Raw genomic sequence first — 15,033 nt, forward strand, 5'->3', positions numbered from 1 at the left:
GAGGAAGAAAACGAACTGCAAACTTATTTTATTCATATCGGGCCTCACCCCGATCACCATTTTACACTAAAAAAAAAAAAAAAAAAAAAAAAAAAAAAAAAAAAAAAACTACAAACAAAACAACCACACCCACAGTGGGATTTTTTCTTTTCCCTTCTCTATTCTACTGCAGGTCTCTTTTTCTTACTTTTCTCTTGGTTGTCCCGTGACTGCCCAGCCTCCATGCTTCCTAGACCACCAAGCAAGTTGCCTCCTCCATACTCCTCCACTGCAGCATATGGCGGACCCCCGAATCGGAACATCACGGTGGCCTTCCGCTTCAGCTCCTTATTTTCCGCCTTTAGCACACTTATCTCTGCTCGCGCATCTTTATACATGCGTTGGAGCAGAGCCAGCTGGGAGGTTAACTGCTGCACCTCATTTGTCCTACTCTGCAGCCGGTTCGACAAATTTGTAACCGCAGTCATGGTTTCCACACATGACTTCAGTGTATATTGATTGGCTTCAATATTTGTTTGCCCTACCATTTTTTGCTCCACAGACCGCATCGGAAAGTTCAACGGAGCAAACACAGAGGTGTTTGGTTGAGGTTCACTGGCCACTGCACCAGTTATTTCTCTTGTGGAATCATTCAGTTCTGGAAAGAGCGTAAGCAGCCCACGGGAAGAGGAGGCCATGTTCTGGTTAGCTGGACGGGACGAAGAGGCCATGTTATGGGTTGCTCAGTGTTTCAGAGAAGGGTTGGTTACAGAGTGTTTACAGAGTGTTTCAGACTGCGAAGGATTTTTTAGAGGTTTCTCTCAGTTTTTCTCTGCCTCAGCCTCTGCCTTCGTCTTGGTCTTATAGCCGAGGCAGCCACGCGCATCGCGCGCCTCTTGCCACCAGCCGACAACCGGGCACGCAAGCCAAGGCGCCCACGTGCCTCGCCATCATGTCCGGCACACCTTTTGATGAATTGGGCACGCCTTTTGATGGCACGCCTTTTGACAAAATTGGGCACACCTTTTGAGGGTGCAACTTTATGGGTCCGACAAGACTCTGTAAACTGTCCCGACATTGATTCCGGTTAGTTTCTACAAGGGTCCGACAAGACTCTGTAAACTGTCCCGACATTGTTTCCGGTTAATTTCTACAAGGGTCCGACAAGACTCTGTAAACTGTCCCGACATTGATTCCGGTTAGCTCCTTTATGGGTCCGACAAGACTCTGTAAACTGTCCCGACATTGATTCCGGTTAGTTTCTACAAGGGTCCAGCAAGACTCCGTAAACTGTCCCAACAACTGTCACAGCATTGTCTGCTACAACGGTCCGACATGACCCCATAAACTGTCTTCTACAACGGTCCGACATGACCCCATAAACTGTCTTCTACAACGGTCCGACATGACCCCATAAACTGTCTTCTACAACGGTCCGACATGACCCCATAAACTGTCCTCTAAACCGTTATGACACCACCTTTCAGTGTCTTCACCAACGGTCTGACACGACCATTCAGTGTCTCCTATCCTTTTTTATTTTTATGTATTTTCTTGTTTTGTTCCTCTCTTCAAACTCAAGTTGGTTAGTTTCTATCCTCCTTGAGTTTGCGGGGGGCTGTTAGAATTTACTATCACCTACCACCACTACCACCTCACCTACTCCACTAAACCTAACCCACTACACCACTACCACCTCACCTACTCCACTAAACCTAACCCACTACACCACTATCACCATCCACTACACACCATCCACTACACCTACATCTATATAAGGAACCATTTGTAATAGACAGAATATAACATCAAGAAATCAATCAATAAATACATCAATTTTACAAATATTATTAATTGGATCAAATTGAAACAAAATCTAAAATTAAAGATCAAAATTGATCCTGTTAGAATTTACCTTACCTACTACACTCCACTACCACCTCCACTTCACCTACTACACTCCACTACCACACTCAACATCTCCTATATAAACAGCACCTCAACATTTGTAAATAACAGAACTATAAATCAATAATATACATCAATTTATTTTACATGGTATCAGAGCTATAAGATTTAAGCCTATTTCTTTGTCACCGGCGGGCAGCCGGCCGACAACTTTGCCTTTGCTGCCCGCTGGAATTTTCTGGACATACCTTCCACCCATCTCTCTCTCTATATCTATATCTATATCCCTATACATACACACAAAGAAATGGCTACCACTCTCGTAGCTTTCCGGCCGATAGGAGTCCGCGCATGCTCCACCGGAGGTCACCGGAAACCGGGCACACACAGCCGGACAAGCACGTCTTCCGACTGGTGGACCCCACTCTTCGGCTGGTCCTCCGAACCCGACTACATTGACTCCGCCAACAGCACCAACGCCGTCGTCCTCCGATCTGGACCAAAAGTCTGCCAGATCTCGGTTCTCGCCGGGTTGCTTCACAGAAGAGAAGGCCTGGTTCTCGCCGAGCTGGCTTCTTCGGCGCCGACCAGCCGACCCTGGAGAGACACCCATGCAAGCTGTCTCGCTGCTCTCACGGGCCGATTCGGCCTTGTAAAACGGCTCTTCTTCATCCATGGACAGAGAGAGAGGGGAAGGTAAAGAGAGGTTGCTGGAGCACAAAGTCCCGAGCCTTCCATCATCTAGCCTTACACTTCACACCACCAGATTCATACACACACACACTCTCTCTCTAGCTTGGCACAAAGTCCCTCTTCTCACTGTTTCTTCCTGACTTTGATTTGGGTTTTGATTCAAAATTTGTTTTTCTTCTTTTTTGGGTTGCCGTCACCATCACGTGCCCATTAAAACATTTAAAAATAATAATAATAATAAAAAAAAAAAAAAAAAAAAACATCACAGGGGCTCTTTATCTCTCCCTCTCGGCAGACCGATGCACATGGGCACACACTCAACACACAATCCCACTTTTCACAATTTTATTCTTTTCTTTTATCTTCCTTTTTCCTTTTCTTTTATAACAACAACAAACATCATCATCTCTCCCACTCAACTTTCTTTTCTTTTAAAATATATATGTTTATTATCATATCTTGCCTCCAACTCCCCCACGTTGCTCCACTTTCTTTATTTTATTTTATTTTATTTATTTATTTATTTTCTTTATTTATTTTTTTCATTCAAAAAAAAAAAAAAAAAAAAAAAAAAAAAAACACAAAGAGGCAGAACTGCACACCAAACTCATTTTATTCATGTCGGTGCTCCCCCCGGTCACCATTTTACACCAAAAAAAAAAAAAAAAAAAAAAAAACAACCAACACCCACAGTGGGATTTTTCTTCTCTACTCTGCTGCAGGTCTCTTCTTCTTGCCTCCGTCCTGGGCGGCCCTTGACGGTCTTGCCTCCGTGCTTCCCACGCCACCGAGCACATTTACTCCCTGCTCCTCCACTGCCGCATATGGCGGCCCTCCAAATCGGAACATCACGGTGGCCTTCCGCTTCAGCTCCTTGTTTTCTGCCCTTAGCACGCTTATCTCTGCTCGCGCATCCTTATACATGCGTTGGAGCAGAGCCAGCTGGGAGTTTACATGCTGCACCTCATTTGTCCTACTCTGCAGCCGGTTCGACAAATTTGTGACCGCCGTCATGCTTTCCACACATGCCTTCAGAGTATACTGATTGGCCTCCACATCTGACAGCACTGCCATTCTTTGCTCCACAGACCGCATCGGAAAGTTCAACGGAGTAAACTCCGGGGCGCTTGGTTGAGTTTCCAGTGCCACCGCACCAGTTCTCTCTCTCGTTGACTCGTTGAGGTCGGGAAAGAGGGTGAGCAGCCCGCGGGAAGACGATGAAGCCATTCTCTCAGACAACAGAGTGTTACCGAATCTCTCTCAGAAATCTCTCTCAGACACGGCAGAATTTTTCAGAGGTTTTCGCAGGTTTTTTTGCCTTTGCCTCGGCCTCAGGCTCCTACTTGGTTAAATAGCCGAGGCAACCACGCGCATCGCGCGCCTCTTGACGTCCGACAAACTGGCACGCCTTTTCATGGCACATCTTTTGATAAAGTGGGCACGCCTTTTGATGGCACGCCTTTTGCCAAAATTGGGCACACCTTTTGAGGGTGCAACCTTTTCAACGGTCCGACATGACCCTATAAACTGTCCCGACATTGATTCCGGTTAGCATACAGTGTCCTCTACACCGTTATGACACCACCATCCAGTGTCCTCTACACCGTTATGGCACACCCATCCAGTGTCCTCTACCACGTTATGGCACCACCTTTCAGAGTCTTCACCAACGGTCTGACACGACCATACAGTGTCTCCTATCTTTTTTTATTTTTATGTCTTTTCTTGTTTTGTAACTCTCTCCAAACTCAAGTTGGTTAGTTCCTATCCTCCTTGAGTTTGCGGGGGGCTGTTAGAATTTACCTTACCTACTACACTCCACTACCACCTCCACTTCACCTACTACACTCCACTACCACACTCAACATCTCCTATATAAACAGCACCTCAACATTTGTAAATAACAGAACTATAAATCAATAATATACACACTTCACCTACTACACTCCACTACCACACTCAACATCTCCTATATAAACAGCACCTCAACATTTGTAAATAACAGAACTATAAATCAATAATATACATCAATTTATTTTACAGATCCAATTGAAAGTGTAGGGACCAAAATGACACAAGAGGTAAAATATAGGGACCACCGGTGTAATTTTCCCAAAATTAAAAGAGAAGAAGAGCGCACTGTAGTTGACAAAGAAAACATACTTTTATTTGGTGTGCCTCTCGAGTACCTAGCCTTTGTTCAACATCACAAAGCAACCTACAGATCAGATCCTTTGCTTCAGGAGTCAACCTTGCTTCCTCAGGAAACTTTAAGTGATTTCTCCAATGTACAATCTGAAAGTATTAATCAACACATGAAGGAACATGTAATACATACATCTGTTTAAAAATTTTAAAGCATTACATTCTGTTACAAGGTAGAAGCAAACAGCAACTAGTAGGATTGTCCTACGGAAATAGATAGATAACAGAAATGAAAACAAAAAATATACAAGAAACATACAACTACTAGTAAAAGTGTTCAATGGAAATAGATGGATAACGGAAATGAAAACCTAAAAATATATAAGAAACAGTGCTCTAATGTAAATCTAATAAAAGAAACATGACTAATATGAGAGACCAAGAAGCAGTTATATGCTACCTTGTTAGTGCTAATTATATCTTGCTTATGGCACTTTAATTTTTCTGTTTCAACAGGAGTTCCAATGAAAATATTGTGAGAGAGTGATAGAAAATGAGGCACCACACATGCATGCTTACAGATAAAATGTTCAATCCAATCTGACGACAAACTGCTCAAACAATTGGAGAATGATGTTCTGAATCATAGTGAAACCAGTGCTTTAATAAACCAGTCTGCAAAATAAAAAAAGAAACTCAGAAAATACACGATCCTCACCTACCTAAGTAATAAATTCTTCCCTTTCTTTATCTTTCACTCTGCTAGGCTACAAAGGGTTTAGGCCCATGACATATAGGTTACCAATGGGTCTACTAGATGAGTGGTCCTAGGCAACGAATTGTTCAATTGAGGAAGAAGGAACATTAGCTTATTAGTTATCCCCTTGGAACTGCTAAGTTTCATTGTTGTTATCCTTGACAATTTGTTTGCTTATTATTTTTGTTTGAAACCTCAAGAAAATTTTATATTGGTTTTACGTTCTTTGATAAGTACCCAAAGAGAATTCACCATTCCAAAATCATCCATAATACTTAGCTTTTCCTCAACCTTTCTTTGTCTACAAAAAAATTAGTTACGAAAAGAAAATAACAGTATACAATAACATGGAAGGCTAAGAAAGAAACCAGATTGAGGTAAATAGTATAACAGATTGGGTATTGGGTGGGTGGTTGGGACAACTCAACTATTGAATAATAGCTTAAAAAGTTTCATGCCAGATAGATTATACAACATAAAGGCTGTTTGAAACATTTAAATAATAGGCAAGCTCATACTTTGTTGGTTGAGTTGGAATCCTTACAAATCCAACCTGTTTATCATAATATTCCCACATACTCTGTTACTGAATGGCTGATTTTAATTTAAGGTCGACAACAAGTCTGGTTCTGATTTGCCAGTTGTATTAGAGGCATATAACGTTTCAATGGACATGCTAGATGTCTAATGAAGAATCTGCTAAATATTAAGACAATTTGTATTTGTTTCCTATTCAGCTTTTCTTTTATTCTCTACATGGTGTGTTCCTGTGTGTGAGTGTCTCATAGAGAAAGAGAGTGCGACTACAACAAACTTCTCTCCATTATTTTGGTTCTTCACTTTCTCTCAATCCATGATTGCAAAGAGATTATCTTCTTACAGAACTACTAGAAAAGCCTTCCAGTTAAAAGGATAAAGCATAACAACATTAAATGACACAGAAAATATCTAACATAGGTCAGAATTCTTGAATTACAGCCACTGCTAAGCCAGCTTAATCTGGCTAGAAAAGGTAATTTTGTTCAAGTTATTGGTGCACAATTTTGTATGCTGATTGTTAGTATTGACCAAGCTAGGCTCTTCTGCCAGTAGCACGAGCAAACATAAAGAGAACAACTAAAATACAAAAAGATGTCTCTGTGTCTTTTGTTATTTTGCATCATCTTAACTATTCATACAAAGAGACACAAGTGCTGCTAAACTTGAAACAAATAGCTTCAGCTAGAAATTTCTAACATCCGAGAAATGCCAATCTATAAATCTCTTAAGATTCCTGATAAGGTGCTTTGGGCATCATTACCAAATCAAGATGACCATAAAGGAAGATCGTCAACTTAATGGTGAACACACATTTATTACATTCTGGATAGATTTTTCCTTTGAAAAACCAAAAAACCAAATATTAAGACTTCCAAAGGATACCAGTTTACATGTAATTCTCATCTCACTTTAATGGCGGAACAAGTTCAGCTCATCATGAAAAAAACAAAGTACATAGTTTGTTCACCTTTCTACATGTTGTTATAGGATCATCGGAGTAGAATGGGGGATAACCAACAAGCATCTCATACATTATAGCACCAAGTGACCACCTGCAAGCAGGTTACTAGTAAGAGTACATAATAATTGTATGAAAAATAGAAAATTTCTCAAGTCTTCCACCATATTGATGCGTTGCCAAAAGGTAAGTCACCTTGTCACACTGTAATGCAAGTATCCAATAATAGAACAGAACTAGATTGTAAAGGTATACAGTTAAAGCAGCCATAAATAACATAGAAATCCTCATGTAACTGTTAATAACTACACAAAGGTGACAGACAACATGGTTGTGGTGAATACAAAACTAATGTATCTGTATTTTTAGGTGAAGTTCAAATTCAACCCATCATTCAAGATTGTTTGATTCCATAGCACAGAAACAGTGAATAAAAAATTGACTTGCTCTCTAACTGTAATAGCAAATATGATCACTTGTCATACAGATAGAGAGAATATTTCATTCATAGGGTATAGACAGCATGTCAAGTTGTCAACAGAGACCCAAAGAACCACAGATATGTATCCATCTATTTGCAAGCAATCTACTACACAATCAACAACTGGAGAGTCCATCTCGTACGTCTAGTTTTGTCAATCAACAATTTGAGAGCCCAAATGTTGAGTGGTTCAGAAAAAACAAAAAAACAAAAAGCAAACAAAAAAAAATATATGTTTAGAAAAGGGGTGTAGTTGGAATAAAAATATTGAGATTAATCAGTAGAGTAACAAGAAAAAATAAAAATAAGAAAAGAATCCATCAGGAAAAAGTTAGACATGCTATCAATTGAAGATGTTTGTATGAAGGAAGGTGAGGTGGCCGGAAATGGTCTTTTGGGAAGATTGTAGGCAGTAAGATGTCGCAAGACCACCAGAGATGGAGAGGGAGAGAGCTGAGGCAGCCATAAACTTAGAGAGAGAGAGAGAGAGAGAGAGAGAGAGAGAGAGAGTAGAGCCCCTGAGATGGAGAGGATTCTCCTTTTATAGAAGAGTTGGGGCATGGAGGCCAACTTATCCTTGACTTGGTCAAAAGGCATCTATCATGTTCAAGATTGATCAAAGTAGGGTCACCCCAAGAGGGTGAACCGAGCAACTTTGATGATCCCTCAACTCTAGCCACCAATCCACAAGTTCCTAGTGATCCTGAGTGCGGTGATGCGTGGCTTGAACGTCCCATGACCGAGGTTTGGATGACACCAAGTATATGCAGGGTACACACAATGACCTTGAAATCACAAGACAAGGCTATTTGCAATAGTCAATAGAAGGCCGGAATAGAGAAAATATGAGAACTCCAAGAATTAAGAGATCTTATGAAAATATCTTTAAGCATCGGATCTCCTTGTCTTTTGTAAATCCATATAAAGGTCCCTTTCCTAACATATCAACCAAAAATCATGAAGCTGTTGTCTCAACAATATTCATTTCTGCCCAACACCATAAATCACTGTTTCCAACATGTTCATCACTCCTAGTGAGATCATCTGAGGCATAACAAGAAAGCGTAGCAGAGAAGACCCGCACCACATCTTTCCATGAATTGTATGATAAAGAAAGATATATAATTCACCAGTTTTTATCTATTTTTTAGTTTTTATTTTTACTTCAGCCCTACATGTACAATACACATCAAGGATCACCCACCCTCAACTAATTCATAGGCTATTGCTTAACACATATCTATGGCTGATTTAGAAGAAAAAGCCACATCATAGCCTCAATGCACCACTAAGATAAGAAGCACATACACGGATACAGACACGAACACCAACATGGGACAGGGCGATTTCCAAAAAAATCAGGATATAGACACGGTGTAGATACTGCAAAAGAAAATTAAATTATATATTTTTATTTGATGTGTATATAAATATTACATCCACAAACATCTAAAAAATAATTAAAAATAACACTAATTCAACATGTAAAACAACTCAATCTATAAAAACCTTATTCAATATAAAATATTATTTTATTAATATAAACCATTACATCTTAGTTATTTGCCTTCATCAATAGGATATGCTACTAGCACAAGTAGAAGACGACCAGTTCTCCTAGAACCATTAGAAGTATTTAAAAAAAATTAGCAATTTCAATAATCAAACACTAGTTCAAAATGACAATGCAACAACTTCAACAATCAAACCACTAGTTCAGAAATTAAGGGACAGATTTTTACTTATTAGTTATTTGTATTGTTCAAAGAATATGGGAGAGAATACTACATTGTGATGATTGACACAGATAACATCTCCAATCTATAAAAAAAAAAAAAAAACACAGATAACATGTTTACATAGTGATTATGAATTTATAAGGACTCTTCTTACAACTCCTAGCAAGATAACTGTGTCTTGGGGCGTGTCCAGAAACAAGACACATGTTCGTGACATGTCCCCAATGTGTTCGGCTGGAGAAAATATAATTAGAAAATGGGACACACAATGTGGCATGTCCGATGTGAACCCCAGCGTGTCCGAAGCTTGTTCATGTCCACAAAGTGTCAGACACAACACAACACAACTCTGACAACTAAAAAGAAGTGTCCACACTTCATAGCAACTAAAACTCCACAAGGATCACTTGATAGGAGGATAATATAAAGATATCTTTTGGCTCTCTTTACTCCACTCACAACAATTGGGGTTATGTTTCTCTAAAAATTGTCGTTTAGGTTTTTCTTGCTACAAGGCTCCATGATTAATGCTTATACCAAGATTAATTATCCACATTCTCCCGTTTTAACCTTTTTAAGCTTCTTCTTGTGTAGAGTCTACACGTGACGAAAACTGTAAGAAAACTGATGTATTATTGATTGATTTAATGTTATATTGTCTATTACAAATGGTTCCTTATATAGATGTAGGTGTAGTGGATGGTGTGTAGTGGATGGTGATAGTGGTGTAGTGGGTTAGGTTTAGTGGAGTAGGTGAGGTGGTAGTGGTGTAGTGGGTTAGGTTTAGTGGAGTAGGTGAGGTGGTAGTGGTGGTAGGTGATGGTAAATTCTAACAGCCCCCGCAAACTCAAGGAGGATAGAAACGAACCAACTTGAGTTTGGAGAGAGTAACAAAACAAGAAAATACATAAAAATAAAAAAGGATAGGAGACACTGTATGGTCGTGTCAGACCGTTGGTGAAGACACTGTATGGGGTGTCATAACGTTGTAGAGGACACTGTATGGTGGTGTCAGACCGATGTAGAAGACAGTTTATGGGGTCATGTCGGACCGTTGTAGAAGACAGTTTATGGGGTCATGTCGGACCGTTGTAGAAAACAGTTTATGGGGTCATGTCGGACCGTTGTAGAAGACAGTTTATGGGGTCATGTCGGACCGTTGTAGAAACTAACCGGAATCAATGTCGGGACAGTTTACAGAGTCTTGTCGGACCCTTGTAGAAACTAACCGGAATCTATGTCGGGACAGTTTACAGAGTCTTGTCGGACCCATAAAGGAGCTAACCGGAATCAATGTCGGGACAGTTTACAGAGTCTTGTCGGACCCATAAAGGAGCTAACCGGAATCAATGTCGGGACAGTTTACAGAGTCTTGTCGGACCATTAAAAAGTCGCACCCTCAAAAGGTGTGCCCAATCTTTCAAAAGGCGTGCCATCAAAAGGCGCGCCCACTTTATCAAAAGACGTGCCCGACAGAAAGCGTCGAGCCATCAAAAGGTGAGCCGGAGACGCGGCGAGGCACGTGAGCGACAGAGTGGCGTGTCGGCCTCGGCTATTTAACCAAGGTTAAGGCGGAGGCTGTGCAAACCAGTCTGAAACCGCCGAAAATCCTTTGAAAAAACTCTTCCGTTTCTGAGAAAGAGATTCTGGAACACTCTGTTGCCATTCTGTAACCAACCCTTCTCTTGAAACACTCAGCAACCCATAACATGGCCTCGTCTTCCCGTTCAGCTACCCAGAATATGGCCTCTTCATCCCGTGGTCTACTCACTCTCTTTCCCGACCTCAATGAGTCAACAAGAGAGAGAACTGGTGCGGTGGCACTGGAACCTCAACCAAGCGCCCCGGAGTTTGCTCCGTTGAACTTTCCGATGCGGTCAGTGGAGCAAAGAATGGCAGTGCAGTCGGATGTGGAGGCCAATCAGTATACATTGAAGTCATGTGTGGAAACCATGACTGCGGTTACAAATTTGTCGAACCGGCTGCAGAGTAGGACAAATGAGGTGCAGCAGTTAAACGCCCAACTGGCTCTGCTCCAACGCATGTATAAGGATGCGCGAGCAGAGATGAGTGTGCTAAAGGCGGAAAACAAGGAGCTGAAACGGAAGGCCACCGTGATGTTCCGATTTGGAGGGCCACCATATGCTGTAGTGGAGGAGCAGGGAGGAGGCAACTTGCTTGGTGGTCTAGGAAGCACGGAGGCAACACCGTCAAGGGCCGCGCAGGACGGAGGCAAGAAGAAGAGACCGGCGGCAGAGTAGAGAAGAAAAAAATCCCGCCTGTGGATGAGGTTGTTGTGTGTGGATTGTTGTTTTTTTTTTTTTTTTTTTTTTTTTTTTGGTGTAAAATGGTGATCGGGGTGAGCCCCGACATGAAAAAAATGAGTTTGGTGTGCAGTTCATCTTCTTCTTCTGCTGTTTTTTTTTTTTTTTTTTTTTTTTTTTTTTTTTTTTTTTTTAATCTTTGGCAAAGAAATAAGAATGAAAAAAGGTTTCGTGGCCCACGGTTTTGTGAAAACCTGCAATGGGTTACATGATGAGGAGGATGATAATAAGAATAAAACGAATAAAAAAAAAAAAAAAAAAGTGGTGTGGTGTAAGGTGGTGGCTTTATTTGAAAGACAAAAGGTAGTGGAGGTAAATATTAAAAGAAAAAGAAAAGAAAAGAGAGGGTTTAAAGGGAGATTGAGTAGTTGATTTTTAAGGGCACTTGGTCTTGTTTCCACGAGTTGTCATGTCGGTGTAGCAACTCCCACACATTTCTCTGTTCCCTGATGTTCCAGGTGGCACACACTTGCACCTCACGCAGCACGTGCCACATGCCCTGTTGCACACTTTTGGCCTCGAGTGCGCACTATACCTACCCTTGCACAGTCCTCCACAAGCCAGGAATGGCAAGAGCCTTCTGGTTGCCTCTTTCACCTCCTGGGTTTGGTGTTCTTCAATCTCTGCGTCAGATGATACCTCAGAGTGCTTTATTTTCCCCCAGCAATCTCACTATGCCAACCTGAAAACCATCACTGACTACTACCACCCGCTAGTCTCTTCCTTTCAAAGTCAACCATTTTCCTCACACGGTCATTGGCAGCGGGAGTTCCTCCAGTAACAGATTCGGGGAGATATGGACTGCAAACACGTACGTCATTCAGCACAATTATGGCAGTCTTGTTCCAGCGCACTGGAAGTGTCTTAGACAGTGCATCAAAAATGCTTTGTGCTTCAGCAGTAACACCCACCCCAATCCTCTCTACTTCTCTCTCTGCCTGTCTAATGGCGGAGTCTTCACGAGATTGGAGGGAATTGAGATCAAGATTAAATTTTTTTGGATCAAGAGGGTCCTCGGCTTGACCCAAGTACTTGAAGCTTTCTATGTAGTTAGCTTTCAATAGCCTTATGTTTCGAAGCTGTCCAGATCCAGATTTACCCTCTTGAAGGACGAGAATGTTGGAAGGTGGATCGAAGGTGATGACTTGGGCTTCGAACTCGTCGCCGAGAGTGGTTTTGATGGAAAGAATGCATCCCACTGAGAAATCATCGCCGCCGCTGCTGTGTGCATCCATGGCCTTATTGGGTCTCTGATTCCTTTGGAGGTGTTGAAAAATTCCAGCGGGCAGCGAAGGCATGGTTGCCGGCCGGCTGCCCGCCGGAAAGAAAGGAATATAGGCCTAAATCTTATAGCTCTGATACCATGTAAGAAAACTGATGTATTATTGATTGATTTAATGTTATATTGTCTATTACAAATGGTTCCTTATATAGATGTAGGTGTAGTGGATGGTGTGTAGTGGATGGTGATAGTGGTGTAGTGGGTTAGGTTTAGTGGAGTAGGTGAGGTGGTAGTGGTGTAGTGGGTTAGGTTTAGTGGAGTAGGTGAGGTGGTAGTGGTGGTAGGTGATGGTAAATTCTAACAGCCCCCGCAAACTCAAGGAGGATAGAAACGAACCAACTTGAGTTTGGAGAGAGTAACAAAACAAGAAAATACATAAAAATAAAAAAGGATAGGAGACACTGTATGGTCGTGTCAGACCGTTGGTGAAGACACTGTATGGGGTGTCATAACGTTGTAGAGGACACTGTATGGTGGTGTCAGACCGATGTAGAAGACAGTTTATGGGGTCATGTCGGACCGTTGTAGAAGACAGTTTATGGGGTCATGTCGGACCGTTGTAGAAAACAGTTTATGGGAACCAAATCCATAATTTTTTATTTTTGGAAAAGGTACAAAAATTCATAATATTATATCCTCAATTGTGAGAGTTTGATCCTTGTTTGAAGCCTAGTCTCTTGGGATGTTAGAGACTGTTTTGTTAGACTACAATTCTTAGTTTGCCGCATTTTAAGGGGTGTTTTGAGCTTTGTTGCATATCTCTTCTTTTGGTAATAAAACAAAGGGTTAATTTCACTTTTACCCCCTAAAGTATCATGACTTTGTCTACTTCAACCCTAAACTTTTAATTTTATCTACTTGCTCCCTAAACTTTTGGATTTCAGTCTAAGTTGTCCAATTGTTCACAGCTGTTTGGAACAAGCAACAGCAAACACTCCACGTGCAGGAGAGTAATAGAGGTGCTGAGGAAAGAACAAGGACCATCTTCAGGCCAGCAACATCAGCCATTAGGTCAACACCTATCAGACCGCCATCATCTTCAGCACCATTCAACATGACAAGGGAAATGCATATTAGTTCTCCTCCACCATTCAGCACTCCAAGGCCAGGGGCCATTAGGCCACCTGTGCCATGCAACACTCCAAGAATTTGAAGACTTGTTGTAATCAAGTTATAGGAATGGCTTTTTTGTTTAATGAAGTGATCATTTTTGTTTAACTCTGCCGGGGTTGTTTAACAACTCCGTCGGTCCCAAACCCGGGTAAAGGAGGAGGGTTTTGTATTAGGTAGCCGACATCCAACATGTAAAAAAAAGCCGCTTAGATCCTTTACGACATGAAACCTAATACCTCGAATCGATTAAATGCTAAGTCGTTAACGCGTTGCGCCTGCCTCCGGGTGTTTCGAAAAGTGAGTAAGAGGCGCCGCATCGACGCCTGAGTGCGATGAAAAATGGGCAAAGGTTTTCGCGTTTTTCTGGATGAGCACGGATAAAGAAGTTAGCCCAAGATTATAAGTTTACGGTAGCCACATGGAATATAAGAACTTTAACTGATAAGACTATGGAATCGGTAGATGTCATGATTGGGAGGATCGTTAGTACAGCTTGCGTATAAGAAACTAAGTGGACGGGTGAGAAAACTTAGGAAATAGAAGATACCAGTTTTAAGCTATATTATAGTGGCAAGGATAGACACAGGAATGGAGTAGGAATAATAGTTTCCAAGGATCTTGTAGAAAATGTAGCTGAGGTCATTAGGAAAGGTGATAAGATTGTATTAGTTAAACTAGTTATTGGAGAGAGTACCGTGAACGTTATTAGTGCATAGGCCCTCCAAGTAGGATTAGATGATCAGACTAAGAAAGTTTTTTGGGACCAAATGGATGAGGTATTACAAGAGATACCCGTAGGAGATAACCTAGTTAGTTATAGGTGGTGATTTCAATAGCCACGTAGGAGTAAATAAACTAGGTTATGAGAGGGTGCATGGTAGGTATGGTTTTAGTGATAGAAATGAGGTTGGAGAGAATATTTTATTGCGTCGGCGTCTGACTACTAGTGGTGGCCAATACTATGTATAAGAAGAGAGAGGAGCATTTGATGACCTTCAAGAGTGGATCAATTAGAAGACAAATAAATTACTTTCTAGTAAGAAAAGAGGACTGCCTAAAATGTAGCGACTGTAAAGTGATTCCGAGAGAGAGCCTGACGTCTCAACAAAGGATT

General features: G+C 41.4%; 2 protein-coding genes across 2 annotated transcripts in view; both read right to left on the reverse strand.

Annotated features, from left to right (window-relative positions):
* LOC114276690 (uncharacterized) overlaps positions 1-15,033 on the reverse strand; it is a 50,489-nt gene that overhangs the window by 12,102 nt on the left and 23,354 nt on the right. Inside the window, exons 7-8 of the mRNA XM_028218516.2 lie at positions 6,990-7,074; positions 4,744-4,875 (exon numbers count right to left, since the gene is read on the reverse strand). Of these exons, the coding sequence (XP_028074317.2) occupies positions 4,744-4,875; positions 6,990-7,074 (217 nt within the window). The remainder of the gene's footprint in view (positions 1-4,743; positions 4,876-6,989; positions 7,075-15,033) is intronic.
* On the reverse strand, positions 12,149-12,860 carry LOC145806283 (uncharacterized). Its single transcript, XM_082902791.1, has one exon. It carries the CDS (start codon positions 12,820-12,822, stop codon positions 12,217-12,219), a length of 606 nt encoding a protein of 201 aa, XP_082758917.1. The 5' UTR covers positions 12,823-12,860; the 3' UTR covers positions 12,149-12,216.

This window comes from Camellia sinensis, chromosome 13 (genome assembly GCF_055761805.1).
Source record: "Camellia sinensis isolate YWXY chromosome 13, ASM5576180v1, whole genome shotgun sequence".
Taxonomy (NCBI): domain Eukaryota; kingdom Viridiplantae; phylum Streptophyta; class Magnoliopsida; order Ericales; family Theaceae; genus Camellia; species Camellia sinensis.

Bases quoted from the DNA above. Each gene is read 5' to 3' on its own strand.
- LOC145806283 (XM_082902791.1), bottom strand. From the start codon at position 12,822: ATGCCTTCGCTGCCCGCTGGAATTTTTCAACACCTCCAAAGGAATCAG.